The 14,705-nt window shown below is 43.2% G+C and overlaps 1 protein-coding gene across 2 annotated transcripts in view; it reads right to left on the minus strand.

The window, feature by feature from the left end:
• The window catches only part of LOC122748586 (tubulin-specific chaperone cofactor E-like protein), a 159,387-nt gene that overhangs the window by 41,742 nt on the left and 102,940 nt on the right, over window positions 1-14,705 (minus strand). For both annotated transcript variants that reach the window (XM_043994292.1, XM_043994293.1), the window contains 3 exons: window positions 13,942-14,534; window positions 11,660-12,233; window positions 3,206-3,807 (listed from right to left, as the gene is read on the minus strand). In XM_043994292.1, coding sequence (XP_043850227.1) covers window positions 3,206-3,807; window positions 11,660-12,233; window positions 13,942-14,534 — 1,769 coding nt within the window. The remainder of the gene's footprint in view (window positions 1-3,205; window positions 3,808-11,659; window positions 12,234-13,941; window positions 14,535-14,705) is intronic.

Below are 14,705 nucleotides of genomic sequence, written 5' to 3' on the forward strand. Positions count from 1 at the left end.
ATCTTCTAAACTTTCTCCCCTCTCCTTAAACACTACAAAGTAACTCTCACCTTCCTCTAGGCCCAAAACTTCCACTTCATTTTTTATGAAGACAATAGACTGCATGTCAACTCCTTGCTAGTAAGGATTACTTCTGACTTTGTACTTGTGTTGTGGGTATTTAATAAACACTTGATTAATAGGCAAGCTCTCTCCTTTGCCATTCCCCCATTTTGTTCTCCTTTACTACAGTCTATGATGTAGAGGTGACTCTTTTTGCCAAAATCAACTTCCCTATTTGTACCCTTGATTCCATACCCCTTTTCTCTTCCCATAGAAGTCTCCTTTCTCCACCCCGCAATCATCTCAGTCTATCTCTCTAATATTTAATCTTTCCTTACCTATTGTAACATAGTAAGCCCTTAATAAATATATTTGATTGATTGTATGTATGTGTGTGCGGAGAGGCATCTCTGGAGATCAAATAATCTCCCAGGCCAAATCAGAAAACAGTCTCCAATGCGATCTCTCTAAACTGATTTTTTAAGCATCAAAAACCCTTCTGGTGTGTCACACTTATGAGATCTCTCTCTCTCTCTCTCTCTCTCTCTCTCTCTCTCTGTCTCTGTCTCTCTCTCTCTCTCTCTGTCTCTCTCTGTCTCTCTCTCTCTGTCTCTCTCTTTCTCTCTCTCTGTCTCTCCCTTCCTTTCTTTTTTCTTTCCTACTCCCTCTCTCCTTTCCCTCTCCCCTTCCTCTCTCTCCCCTTCCTTCCTTCCTTCCTTCCATTATTTCATATCCATCCACCAGATAATATAGAATTGTATGTAATATTTCTAAGAAAGAAGAAGGAAATCAGTGACACACACACTTTTGGCTTTTGAATTTGGAGTCTTCAGGGCAGTTTGGAGAGAAAAGCCCTTTTAGGGGGTGCAGCTAGGTGGTGCAATAGTTAGGGTGTGGGGCCTGGAGTCAGGAAGATCTTCTGAGTTCAAATCCAGCCTCAGACACTTACTAGTTATGTGACCCTGGACAAGTCATTTAACCCTGATTGCCTCAGTTTCTTTATCTGTAAAATGAGCTGGAGAAGGAAACGACAAACCACTCTAGTATCTTTGCCAAGAAAACCCCAAATGGGGTTGTGAAGAGTCAGACATGAGTAAACAATAACAACATATTTCTGCTTTTGGTATTTTTACCCTTCTAAGCAGTGCTGGATGCTCTCTGTCTAATCACTCCATCCTTCATTTCTTTGCAGGAGGGAGAAATAGACTATCATTCCATGTGGAAGAAAGCCCTTCTCATACCTGCCCTGTGCTTACCACGAGTCAGTCCCTGTTGAGGAGACTCTCCTGCCTGGGTATTTGGTCTTTTTGAAGCCAGCTCTCACATTAACATGCAAGTCATGATCTGTATTCATTTGCCCTAGACCTGTGATTTTATTGGTCCCTAGGACACTTCCAGAGAAAGTTTCCTGGACTTGTTCAGAGCCACACAGCTAGGAGGTGTCCCAGGCTGGCCGTGAATCAAGGTCTTCCTGACCATGAAGCCAGCTCTCTGGCCACAATACCACAGTACTTCTCAGAGGTACAGCTCTCCCAAGTGAGGTCATGAATGCAACATGCTTTGGAGACATATAAATGTCAGCTGCCATTACCATCAGCATCAACAAGCAGAATGGCTTGTTGGATGGAGAGCTGACTTAAAGGAATGAGTCCTGCTTCTGATCCACATTGGGGCCCCTGGCAAGTCACTTACCCTCTTAATGTTCTATGAGATTTCCCAAGTCTAGAACATGTAGATTGTTGTTGACAGAGGGATTCTACTCACAAGTAGCTCCCAATACCAATGAAACCAAACAATATTACCACCACCACCATCATCATCACCCCCATTGTTACTACTACTACTACTACTACTACTACTACTACTACTACTACTACTACTACTCCTCACAGACCTCTCTGTGGCTTACAAATTAGATCTTAAAGAGACTACACCTTTATTCCTTTACCTTCCCAAATACATATTTAAATAAAAATGATAAGGTTTTAAAACAGAGATATTGAGTGATTTCCTTATATAATCTTCATGACCAGAGTTATTGAAGTTCCTATAAAAGAAGAAAACTGTTCTTGTCAGAGAAGATTAGATTCACTGTCATCCTTAATACCACGTTACTTCTTATTAATGAGTATTTTGTATCCTGAGATACTGTACAATTAAGCCACTAATAACAACTTGCTTTTACCCATCTGAATGAACCCACATGAATTGGAGGAAAATGAGTGAATTAAGGAACAAGGCACTGTGGGGGCTGAGAAGGCAAAGATGACCGGGCTGGTGGAGGAAAGGTTGGGGCGGGGGGAGGAGAAGAAAGCACAAGAGGATGGGAATAAGAAAATGGAACATGTACTGTGGGGCTAGACCTGAGCTAGCCCGATGCTATAAGACATTTAACCAAGAGAAGAGGAGCCTTCCAGGGAGCCCCAAAAGAGCTTTCAAACACTTGCTAAATTGCCATGTAGAAAAGGATTAACTTTCTTTCTGGTCCCAGAGGGTAGAAGCAATAGATAGATATAAGTGTTCAGATATAAATGTAAGAAGAAAATCCTAACATCCAGAGCTGTTTCCAAGTCAGATGGGATGCCTTGGGAAGTCATGGGTTACCTTTCATGAGAGTTCACTCAAGGGTTTAGACTTGATCATTTGTCAGAAATATTGTGGGAGGAGATTTCTCTTCAGTACACGTTGTACTGGCAGAGATCTGAGGTACCTTCAAACTCTGAGATTCAATGACTCTTAACATATACAAGCCTTACTAGAGTGCCAATGGCAGTAGGTGGGAATAGGAATGAGTCAGAAAAGCCTGGGTTCCAGATTCAGTTTTGTTCCTAACTAACTGTACTATGTTGGCAGGCCACTCATTCTCTCTCAGTTCAATTCAACAAAATGGGACCATCACTGCCTTCCTATTGCCTACTAGATCAAATCTAAATTCTTCTAACAGGTGTTGGAGACCCTCTGTAATATGTCCCATCCTTCATGTCTAATTTAATTTCCTCATCAGTCCCCAATATACACCATTTTTTTCCTGATCCACTCAAGCCCAAGCCTCAATTTAATCATTTGTAAAATGAGTCAATTGGACAAGATGATCCCCAGGCTTGTTGAGCCTCCCTCTATCCCCAGGCCTCCTCCTTTGGGGTCTAGCTTACCATCAACTTACCAGCACCGTATGCTTGTAGGCCCGATGAATCACAATACTGTAGCCAAAAACAGCCACATCCACCTGTTTGACCCACAAGGCCAGCGATGGATCCCGATCTTCATTCTTGGCAGTGACTGTGAATTTGGGAAAGAGGTCTGTGCTCTGTCTACTTATAGTGGTACACAAGATGAGTGGGCAGCTGCTCTGGAAGTCAAAGGGGTAGCCATCAAAGGTCAAGTAGTGGCCATACCCTGCCACAATGCAGGAGGCATCTGTGCGAGCCTGGCAATAGTATAGCCCACTCTCCTCCATGCAATATTCATCATCTTTGCAGGGAATGCTCTCACAGTGGACACTGTTGTCTGTCCCATTACAATAGCAGAAGAGTTGACAGTCCAGGTCTACCCAGAAGGTCTCATTCGTGGAGAGCTGGTGCCCCTCAAAGTTACAGCCACACTCACTTCGGGGAACACACTGTGTGCCCCTTAGGGCATAGCCCTCATCACACTGGCATCCCTCAGCACAGCTATCCACGCAAATGGGGCCGATGGCCAGGGTCTCGCAGGTCTCGGTACATGTCATGCACTCCTCAAAGTGGCTGTTCTCAGGGCAGTCGAGAGCTGAAGGCAACCAACGAGAAGGGAGACTCAAGAAAAGAACAGGGATCAGAAATGTGTTTTTATAAGCCTTATTTGGGAAGCAAAATGAGCATATAAGCACTTAGTCAGTCCTACATGGTTATCATGGAAGGGACCTTTGTGAAATGCTCCTGGGCTCTTTTCCTTTTATTTTTAAAGTCCTCACTATATGCAGCCAAGTGCTTTTATGATCTATTCATACATTTGTTCAACATCTTTTATCAGATCATTCCCATGCTCAACAAATTAATCCTCCTAGAATTCCCCCCCACACCCCAATATGGTCCCACCCTACACCTCTGGTTTTAATCTTCCACTACTCCCCAACACGATCCTCAGATCTCCTGGGAGCATGTTCACATCCTCTGCAGCTTCCACAATCATTCTTTCCACTCCTGCTCAGGTTGCTCTCCCAGGTGCCCTGTCCTTTCAAAGCCCACTTCTCATCTGACCTTCTCCACGAAGACTTCCTGTGTGTTCCAGCCCCAGCAGAGATATCCCTTTGCTTTCTTAAAGCCTTTGAATCCTTGAGTAGCAGCATGATGTAGTGACAGAGGGCAAGCAATGTAGAGCTGGCGAGCCCAGGGCTTATATCCCATCTCTGATATTTAGTCGTTAGGTGACCCTGGGCAAGTTATTTGAACTCTCTGAGCTTCTGTTTGCTCATCTGCCCTATGAGATGGTTGGATCAGAAAGGCTGGAAGGTGCCTTCCAGTTCTACGTCTATGGTCCTGTGATAAATATACTATTGTATGTAATTGGGTACTTTCTGGTATTGTTTGTTCTATTTTGGTGAGTGTCCTCCCCACCCCACTTAGATTCTAACTTCTAGATCTCAATCTGAGTACAAAGTCTTTTCTCACGAGTCTTGGGTGTTCTCTCACAGCACCTAGCATAGTTCTGAGAACAAAGCAAGCATTCGCTATATTACTTAATGAATGGTCATTACCTTTTGTCCTTTATATTATTTGTTTGTTTTTCATTTTTTTGTTTTTTTGCAGGGCAATGAAGGTTAAGTGACTTGCCCAGGATCACACAGCTAGTAAGTGTCAAATATTTGAGGCCGGATTTGAATCCAGGTATTCCAGAATCCAGGGCTGGTGCTTTATCTACTGCCCCTGTCCTTTATATTCTTTACCCATAAGTCATCTTGGACTGTGAGCTCTTACAAATCAGGAATCCAATTTGTTTAAGTGATTGTACAAAGACTAGGACAGTGCCTCCTAAAAAATAATGTTTCAGGGGGCAGCTAGGTGGCACAGTGGATAAAGCACCTACCCTGGATTCAGGAGAACCTGAGTTCAAATCCGGCCTCAGACACTTGACACTTACTAGCTGTGTGACCCTGGACAAGTCACTTAACCCCCATTGCCCCACACACACAAAAAAAGTTTCACATTTCTAGTCCTGGTAATCAAAGCAGGGACTTACCCCAGGGTAACCTAGTAAGAGCTTTCTGTCATTTATCTGTCTGTTTAGCTATAATCTACAAATTATGCATCTTTCTCTATCTATCAATTATGCATCTCTCCATCTATCTATCAATAGATCATCTGTCAATCAATCATCTGTTACTCTGTTTTTCCATCTCTAAGAGCTATATTTTAGGTAGAGTAATCTGACTTTTTCACTAGGGCACCAAATTTCCGGATTTGGCCTTGAACCAACAAGTACTAAACAAAATAATAATAATAATAACAAAAATAACAATAATAATTAGTAGTAGTAATAACTAACATTTATAATAACTCTTCAAGGTTTGCAAAGCAAAAACACCCCCCACATTATCTCAATTGAGCGTCACAATAATCCTAGAAGAGAAGTGCTGTTATTATCCCCAGTTCACAGTTGAGGAAGCTGAGGCAGGCAGTGGTTAAATTACTTGACTAGGGTCATACTTCTGGGAGGTGTCTCAGGTAGGCTTCAGACTCAATTCTTTGTGATTCCAAGTTTGGCTCTCTGTCCACCATTCCACCAAGCTGCCTTCCTATAACAACCTTCAGTCACTATAATAGTGAATTCCCTTTCCCTCTCCAGTGGATTTGAGGCAGGGTTTTTAGTTGCTTGCCCTAATGTGTTTAGTGCTGGTTGGTCCAAGAGCAAATCTGGAATTACAAGTCATGGCAGCTGTGCACTCTAAAGACTCTCCACTTGGCCCTGCCTGCTCCAGAGGTGGTGAGATCCAGTCTTTAAGAAGCCTTCTGTAGCTCTTGCTCTTATTGCCTCTTTTTGAAAGTGTTTTACAACCCAAGGACATGAAGGACACTACAGAGATATAAATTTTACGGCAATAATCGTTTTGTCCACAAGTACCAACGCCATTGCTCTGTACCGTGAGCTGGAAGCAACTCCCTTTCTATGGGTTGGAGGACTATCTCCACTTCATTGCTTTCCCTCCATTGACTTCCAATAGCATGTGGCTTTTGAGTTGAAGGCTAGTTCAGTGCTGATTAAGTACATCTGTACAGAGGGATTTTCACATTTGTCTGAATTATGAATGTTATAACATCAACCGCAGGTTTATGGTGATAGCAAATAACATGACTTATTTAAATGACTCTCGGTTTATGACTTATTGTGTTGTCTGAATCCGTCTGCAAGTCTGGAACACACAGACGTGGGGTAATAAAACTTCCCCTGGCTCCCAAAATGCCTCTTTGAAATTACTTAATTGGGCAGCCTGTCTCTGCCAGCAACAGCGCTGGTTAAAAATATCTAAACACAAAGGCAATGGTTGTGTCTCTCTATCATCAAACGCGATTAGGTTGCTGATAGGCAGCTGCTGCCCATTCTGATCCTCGATCCTCACTCTCCAGGACTGGATTGAGATTAACCCCTTGGATCCTAGTGTACTTTCCAGGCTGCCTTCATATAGATGGTCTAGATTAGGCACCTCACAAGACAGCCTCAGATTGAAGCTTCCTTCCAAGGTAACCATGTTCAATGTGATTGTTCTTATCCATATCCCACTACAAATTTGCAGGCCTAGATGCAAGATGGTGAGAAGCTATTCTTGGCATCCACAACACACAGGGAAGGAGTGAACTGTCTGTATTGTTTAATAGTTATAGAACATGCAAGAATATGTCATCCTCTGCTTGGCACCATGCAAGGTCACAAACATTCTCTATTCACTAAGATGTAACAAGCAAAGGACAAATAACACAATGAAATGGCTCAATGTGTCATGGAGATTAGGCAACTAACTGGATTCAGACAATGAAATGAAGTTGGAAACCTAGGAGTGGACAGAATATACAAGAGCTAAATTCAATGGGCTATGGTATAAAAGAGAATGGCAGAGAGTGAGTAGAGGGGAACTTGGGACAATGGCATGAGACAAGGGAAACTCTGGTCAAGGGAGGTTGGGAAAACTTTTCCTATGAAAATTGCTAAGAAAATATCTCAGAAACTCATCACCATAGTCATATTTTGACTTTTCCCTTTCTATCAACACCCTATATCCAATCAATTGCCAAGTCCTAGCAATTTTTCTTCTGCAGCTGTTTGTTGTTGTTCTGTTTGATTAGCTGTGTCTGTTGCTTTGTTACTCCATTTAGGTTTTGGTTTTTTTGTTTGTTTTGTTTTGTTTTGTTTTAGACAAAGATACTAAGCTGTGTGACCCTGGGCAACTCACTTAACCTTCATTGCCCTGAAAACAAAAAGAAGAAATAAAAGATACTAGAATGGTTTGCCATTTCCTTCTCCAGCTCATTTTACAGATGAAGAAACTGAGGCAAATGGCTGAAATGACTTGCCCAGAGTCACACAGCTAGTTAAGTGTCTGATGCCAGATTTGAATTCAGATCTTCCTGACTCCAGGCCTGGCATTCTATCCACTGTATCACATAAGTGCCATTTACCTCCTCTAAACATCTACAGCATTCTCTCCCCTTGTCTTGTTTAGGCCCTTGTTTCTTCTCAATTAAGTTAATATTACAGACTCCTAACCAGTTTTCTTGTCCGGTTAAAATAATTACTATCATTTTGGGTAAACTTATTTTCAATTTATCAATTTCTACCAGTAAGGGATTGACCAAGCATCTCCTTAGCTTCCTGTGGTCCCAAAAGAGCACATGGCTACCTGTCCTGGGTTTTTTCCCCTCTTTTTGATAAGAGGCAGGTCATTATACATCAATCAAATCTAACTGGTTGACGTAATTAAAGATAGATTACATCAGGTCAGAAGGACTGAACCGTCCCCTTGACTGGGGACAATATCTTTATATGGCAATCAATCTAGAGAATTCAGAGCCCACCCAAACTGAGCCAGGAGCTGGCTACTATCTGTGAATCTGACTGACAGCGTGTAACGCGAAGGGGAATTTGAAGTTTCCCATATACCTATAATCAAAAATTATTTTCTCATATGTCTCTAGTCTATGTCCTCCCCAGCCCATTCTTCACACCACTGCTTGAGTCGTTTTTATATCATGCTACTCAGATGATGTCACTGCTCTATTCACAACCTTTCAGTAGTTCCCTATTGCCTCACAAAGAATAAGTCTTGATTGTGGAATTCAAGCCTGTCTGCATTCTGGCTCTACCCTACCTTTCTGGCCTCATTTCATTTTGCCCTACCTCATGTACTCTGTGCCCCAGTCAAAGAGGATTCTCTTCTATGCTCCCATCCTTATTCTGCTTCGTCCTGTTTTTCTGTTTTTGCATGTGCTAGGTTTTGTTCGTTGTGGGGTTTTTTGTGTGGGTTTCTTTGTGTGTGTGTGTGTGTGTGTGTGTGTGTGTGTGTGTGTGTGTGTTTGTGGGGCAATGAGGGTTAAGTGACTTGCCCAGGATCACACAGCTAATAAGTGTCAAGTGTTTGAGGCCAGATTTGAACTCAGGTCCTCCTGAATTCAAGACCAGTGCTTTATTCACTGTGCCACATAGCTGTCCCCTGCATGTGCTGTTAACCCATTCTTTATCTATTGAAAGCCCTGACTTCTTTCAAGACCCAACTTGACTATTGCTTTCTCTGTAAAACTTTTCTTAATATTCTCCTCACCTCCAAACTCTCTTCCTTCCGAAGTATGTCATTTCAATTTGCCTTGACCCTTCCATGGCAGTTATATCACTCTTTTGTAGTAGATTTATTTGTCTAATAAAGAGAATACTATTAGATTGGAGATTACTAGACAATGCAGTCTGTCTTAATCACATAGATCTTTTGTATTCTCAGTGATGGCCACTAGGTGGCGTAGTGAATAGCGCTAGGCCCAAAGTCAGGAAGACTTCTCTTCCTGAGATAAAATCTGGCCTGAAATACTTCTTAGCTCTGTGACCCTGGGTAAGTCATTTCACCCTGTTTGCCTCAGCTTCCTCATCTGTAAAATGAGCTGGAGAAGGAAATGGCAAACCACTCCATTGTCTTTGCCAAGAAAACCCCAAATGGGGGCATAAAAAGTTGGACGTTACTGAAATAACGACTGAATAACAAAAAATTTTCACTGCTTTGTATGGAGTAAGTAAGAATTTACTGGATGAATTAAATGAATGAAAATAATAATAATAATATCTCACAATCCTATAGCAATTTAGGGTTTAAAAGGTCTTTTTCTCATGACAGTACTATGAAGCAGGTAGTACAAATATTGTTAGCCTCATTTTTAACATGAGCTTAATGAAGCTCACAGAGGTTAGGTGTCTTGTCCAAGGTCATACAGCTGGTAGACACCAGAACTGGGATGTGAATCCAGGCCTCTTGACCACAAGTCCAATGTCCTTTCTGATATATGCATGTGCGCATACACACATATTTATGTATGTATGTATATGTATATATATGTGTGTGTGTTTATATATGGGCATGTGTGTGTGTTTATATATAGGCATATATATATATGTTTGTGTGTATATACCCCCCTCTCTCTATATATACATATACATACCCCCCCCACACACACACACACATGTTTTGTTGCCTCCTAAATGGTAGAGTTATTGAGATTTGGGTTAAATGCAGATCTGCATGGAAGCAGGTAAACGGCTTGCTCTTTCAGACCCCTTCTGCACCTAGGACTTTAGGTCATTCTCCCTTCTGATTCTATAACCTTCTCCTTTCTTCTATGTGTCTCTAAACACCCCCAGACAAACTTCCCTGTTTCCTCACTGGCTTCGTAGGGTCACAGTTAGAGTGAGAACAAGGAACAGAGGAATGGTTAAAGTGTTATTTACAGAGTGGAAATTTTAGAGACAAAGGGCTTCTCTCTCTCCTCTCTCTGTCTCTCTCTGTGTCTCTCTATCTCTGCCTGCCTGCCTGTCTATCTATGTCTCTCTTTAGAGATACTCTTTGGAGGAGCTACACATGGTGACTGTTCTGAGCTGCCGAAGCCCAGATAGCTGTGCTCTCTTGCTGCCCTCTGGGCCCTGCACAGGTACATTAGCACCTCGGCCACTGTTTCATTCCCTCTGGGCCCTGCTCCTTCCTGCAGCCTCACAGATAACCCAGGGTGTTGTCTTTGAAACATTTACTCTGATTACTGCTGGTACAACCATGGCCCTGGTAAGAGGAGCCAGGGGACCAAGAACCCCGCCAGAAACCACAGCTCTCTTAGTGACTGACCCCTAGGGACCAGTGCTCTGTGTTTGCAGAGGAGGATGCACCCTGACTGGTCCCCACCCAGTAAAAGAAATAGGTCACGCTTTTTGTTTATCAGAAGCAGAGACACCTTCCGAGCTAAAATGAAGATTCCTTTTCATTTTCTCAATAGAGTTTGGACCTCCACAGCTGTAGTGAATGTCCCCTGCTACCCTTAACTTAGCAGGACCTCACTACTCCCTTTCTCCCCAGAGGGTGAAAGAGTTGAGTGCATGGTCAGAAGAGAGGCTGTGACTTAGGGAAGCTACAACAGGGAAGTTCTTGAGGGGGTGTGTGTGTGTATGTATTGTGTATATATGAATGCATTGTATATATGCACGTGTGTGCATATATGTGTACACATGTATTCATGTATGTGTATATATTTGTGTGCACCTGCATGTGTCTATACACATGTATGGATATGTGTATATATGACAACAGGTGCTAGGCCTGGAGTCAGAAAGACTCATCTTCCTGAGTTTAAATCTGGTCTCAGACATTTACTGGCTGTGTGACTCTGGGAAAGTCACTTAACCCTGTTTGCCTCAGTTTTCCTCATCTATAAAATGATTTGGAGAAGGAAATGACAAATCACTCTAATACCTTTTCTGAGAAAACCCCAAATAAGGTAACAATGAGTCAGATACGATTGAAACAACTGAACAACAACTATATAGATATATAGGTATATGTATACATATAAATCCAGATTGTCTGTCTGTCTCTCTCTGCATGTCTTGGTTCTGATACCTACCAGCTAAGTGACCAGTAAGGTTCTCATATTTTTTTCTGAATTCAGTTTTCTCATTTGTAAAATAGAGATAACCATGCTCTCCCTATCTATAACTCACAAGGATGTGAGCAAAGGGCTTTTGTCAATTGAAAAATACTATCTAAATGTGAGCTAATATTATTCTACAAAGCAGTTGGGCTACACTTGAGGATAAACTGAACCACGTTGGTAGTCTTGGAGTGTATAGTCTAGCAAGGGGATAGGACAGAAAACCAGAGAGCTATGCAACATAATGTTGTTCCGAAAATGCATTAGGTACAAAACAAAGGGCTATGGGAGATATAAGAGGGGAAATCATTTGTTATATAATCAGGTAATTATAATAAACTTACAAAGCCAATCAGAAAAACAAAACAAAACAAAAAACACTGAACTATGCTGGGAAGTACTGAGCAGCAAGGTTTCTGTCATACCCACTTTCCCCTCAGCCCTCTTACCTTCTCCTACCCATCCCCCAGACTTACGGCAGAAGTCGTAGGTCCTCCAGGGGCCCACCTCCACGTCAGCATTCTTACAAGCGCTCGAGTAACGGGCTACTGAGTCACAGAGCTCAGATTCATTGCCCCCACTCTGGCACAGGCGAAAGAGGCAGGTCCGGTAGTAAGCGGTGACGTTAACAACCCCGTGACACTCCAGGAAGGAGCTGTTGGAGGGGTCATTGATGATGCCACACCGGGAGCGGCTCCGGTAGAATTTGAGCAGCTCTGAGTCATTGTTGCAGGCCTTCAGCAGGTCCCCACACTCTCCATTACAGATCTCTTCAAAGGTCGTCCAGCTTTCCAGAAACACTGCTACATTATCCGTGCACTTGCCATTGGGGAAGCAGAGTTCATCAGTGGCATTCCCATTGTAGAAGCCACACAGTCCCCCAGTGCAGTTGAAGTAGATGGTGGACAGTCGGATGTGCAGCATGCCCACGTCTGAGTACTGAACGGTGACGATGCCCTTAGACTCAACAGTGGTGCTGTTCTTGTTCCGAAAAATTTCCAGCTTCCCCGAAGAATGGAAAAAAGGTAATTCTACTTCCTGACCATTCAACTGAAAAACAAAAAATCAAAGCATCACCGTCAATGGGGTGACATTTACTGAGCAGTGTACCAGCTGCCTGTGTAATAAAGTCATGGCCTCCTTCTCTCTGACATGCTCCATTTGAGAGTCGCAGCAAGAGCTTCCGTTCGTAGAGTCCTTGACAAAACATTCTCCTCACAGTCTTTGGAGGTATGGAGTGCAGATATCTTCATCTCATAGCTGGGGGAGTGGAGGCTCAGAGAAGGGCTAAGTGATCTGCTTTGGGGCACAAGGCTACTAAGTGGTGGAGCTGATACAGAAGCCAGGCCTTCTAAATCCAAGTGAAGGATTCTTCACACAGTTGTTTTTCCTAGCAGATGACATTCTCAAGAGACTAAATGTGTAAATAAGCCCACATTTCCTTCTGTGCCTTGGCTTTTCTTTCTTCCTCTGTCTACATTTCCTGACTTCACCTGATAGAGGGGGAATTTTTCAAGGATACTGAGTCATCCACGTCCCTAGACCAAGGACCGGCTCAAGAAAAGCTATTAACAGACATGCCTTTGGCCCAGCACTTCCCAGATGCCTGGATTATTTTTTAGGGCGTTTCCTACCTTCCTTGGGGAAAACCTCATTCTCCTTCACCCTCTTCTTGGCTTTGGCTTTGTTTGGCAAAGCTTACCTTTCTTATATCCCACCTCCTCAAGACCCTCTCTTCTTTACAATGTGATAATTATGGATCATCCAATTAGTTAACATAGGCGGACTGCTAATTGGAGAGCACTAGACCCTGGTCCTCCCTCTCCTTCCAGGTAATGTGTGCATGTTGCCATCTCTGGTCTGTGGATATTATTAATGCCAGAAGGGACCCTGGAGAGAGTCCAACTCTCTCATTTTATGGATAAGGAAACTAAGGCCCAGGGAGGCCGTGCGATTTGTCCAAAGCTGCAGCTTTATTGGGTTCCTTCCAGAGTTGTTCACCTAGCCCTTTTGGCTAAAGTTTACCTTTAATGTTGAGAATTCAGACCAAGTAGGAGGAGAGCAAAGAGGCTGGTAGCACCAGGACAGGTGGATGGAAAAGATATTTTTAGGCACGCAGAGCCTTTCAGTGGCCATCACATCACTTGGCATAGACAGCTACTTTCTCCATCTATGTCTACTGTTGATCCAGCTTCCATCTGCCTCACCCGAGAAAGCCCAGCCTTATTGCATTCTATTAGGGGCTGGAAGTTGGGGTGGCCATTTTTTTCATAGAGCCCCCTCACCTGTATAGGCAGTCATGGTCAGAGGCAGGAAGTTACTAATAAAATATGATATAATATAATATTATAATAGGCTATGATATAACAACACAATATAATATAAAGCAGTATCTTTCACTTGTATAGTACTTTGTAAACTCCAAAGCACTATACATGTATCTTGTCTGAATGATTTTCACAGCAACCCTGTGAAGATCACAGGACAAGTATCACTATGTTTTTTCAGATGAGGAAACTGAGAATCAGAGAAGTTCTATAACTTATCCAAGGCCCCACCACTATGTAAGCAGAAGAGCCAAGATTCAAACCCACATTCTCCCGCTCTAAACCCAGCATGCTTTCCATTGCCCACTCTGTGCTCCCTGGACTGATTTCAATTTGCTGACCTTCGGAGACTAGCAAGCCTTTCTATTTTGGGTGGCACCACAGTAAGCCTATTTAAGCTCTGGCTTAAATAGTAAGAGTAAGAGTCTTACCCTAATTTCAGACGCGCCAATCCCTCCGATCTTGATCTCTTGATCAGCTACCTGGATCCGGATGCCTCTTAACCAGGTTGGACCTGCATCTGGCTTCTTCTTATTGATGTCAATTTCCAAGTAATCAGGTCTCTCCGGGCATGTCTTCAGAAGGGTATAGGAGAACTCCATGGGGAAGGCATACGCAACCCCATCAAAGGTGTGTAGCACCTGGTTTTGACTCACAAGGCACACAGTCTCCCTCTTGGGGAAGCAGCCCTGGTAGCCATCTTCCACGGAGCAGACCTCCCCCTCACGGCAGGTCTTATTAAAGCAATAGATGTCCCCGCCCTCCTCACACAAACATTGCACTGTGCAGTTGGCAGTGGCCCAGAAGAACTCCCCCATGGTATAGTAGTGACCATCAAAATCACAGCCACACTTGTGCAGTGGGACACACTGGCTCGTGCTGAGGACGAAGCCTTCGTTACATTCACAGCCCTCCGTGCAAGGTGTGAGGCATGAAAGGGAGGCGGTCAGGTCAGAGCATGTATCCGGGCAACTACTAGTACAGACAGAGTAATGACTGAAGCTGGGACACTGTACGGTTGACACTGATGGGAGAGAAGGAAGATACCAGGTTAACAAGCGCATATGACCCAGTTCCAAAGCCAGGGTTTGAATAGGGGGCAAAGTCATGTCTATTACATAGTATTTAGGTCCAAGAGGAGAAGAGGATGCAAAAGCTACTTGTCTAGGGAAAACAAACCTGAGGTCATCTCCAT

The sequence above is a fragment of the Dromiciops gliroides genome, chromosome 3, assembly GCF_019393635.1.
Source record: "Dromiciops gliroides isolate mDroGli1 chromosome 3, mDroGli1.pri, whole genome shotgun sequence".
In the NCBI taxonomy this organism is placed as follows: domain Eukaryota; kingdom Metazoa; phylum Chordata; class Mammalia; order Microbiotheria; family Microbiotheriidae; genus Dromiciops; species Dromiciops gliroides.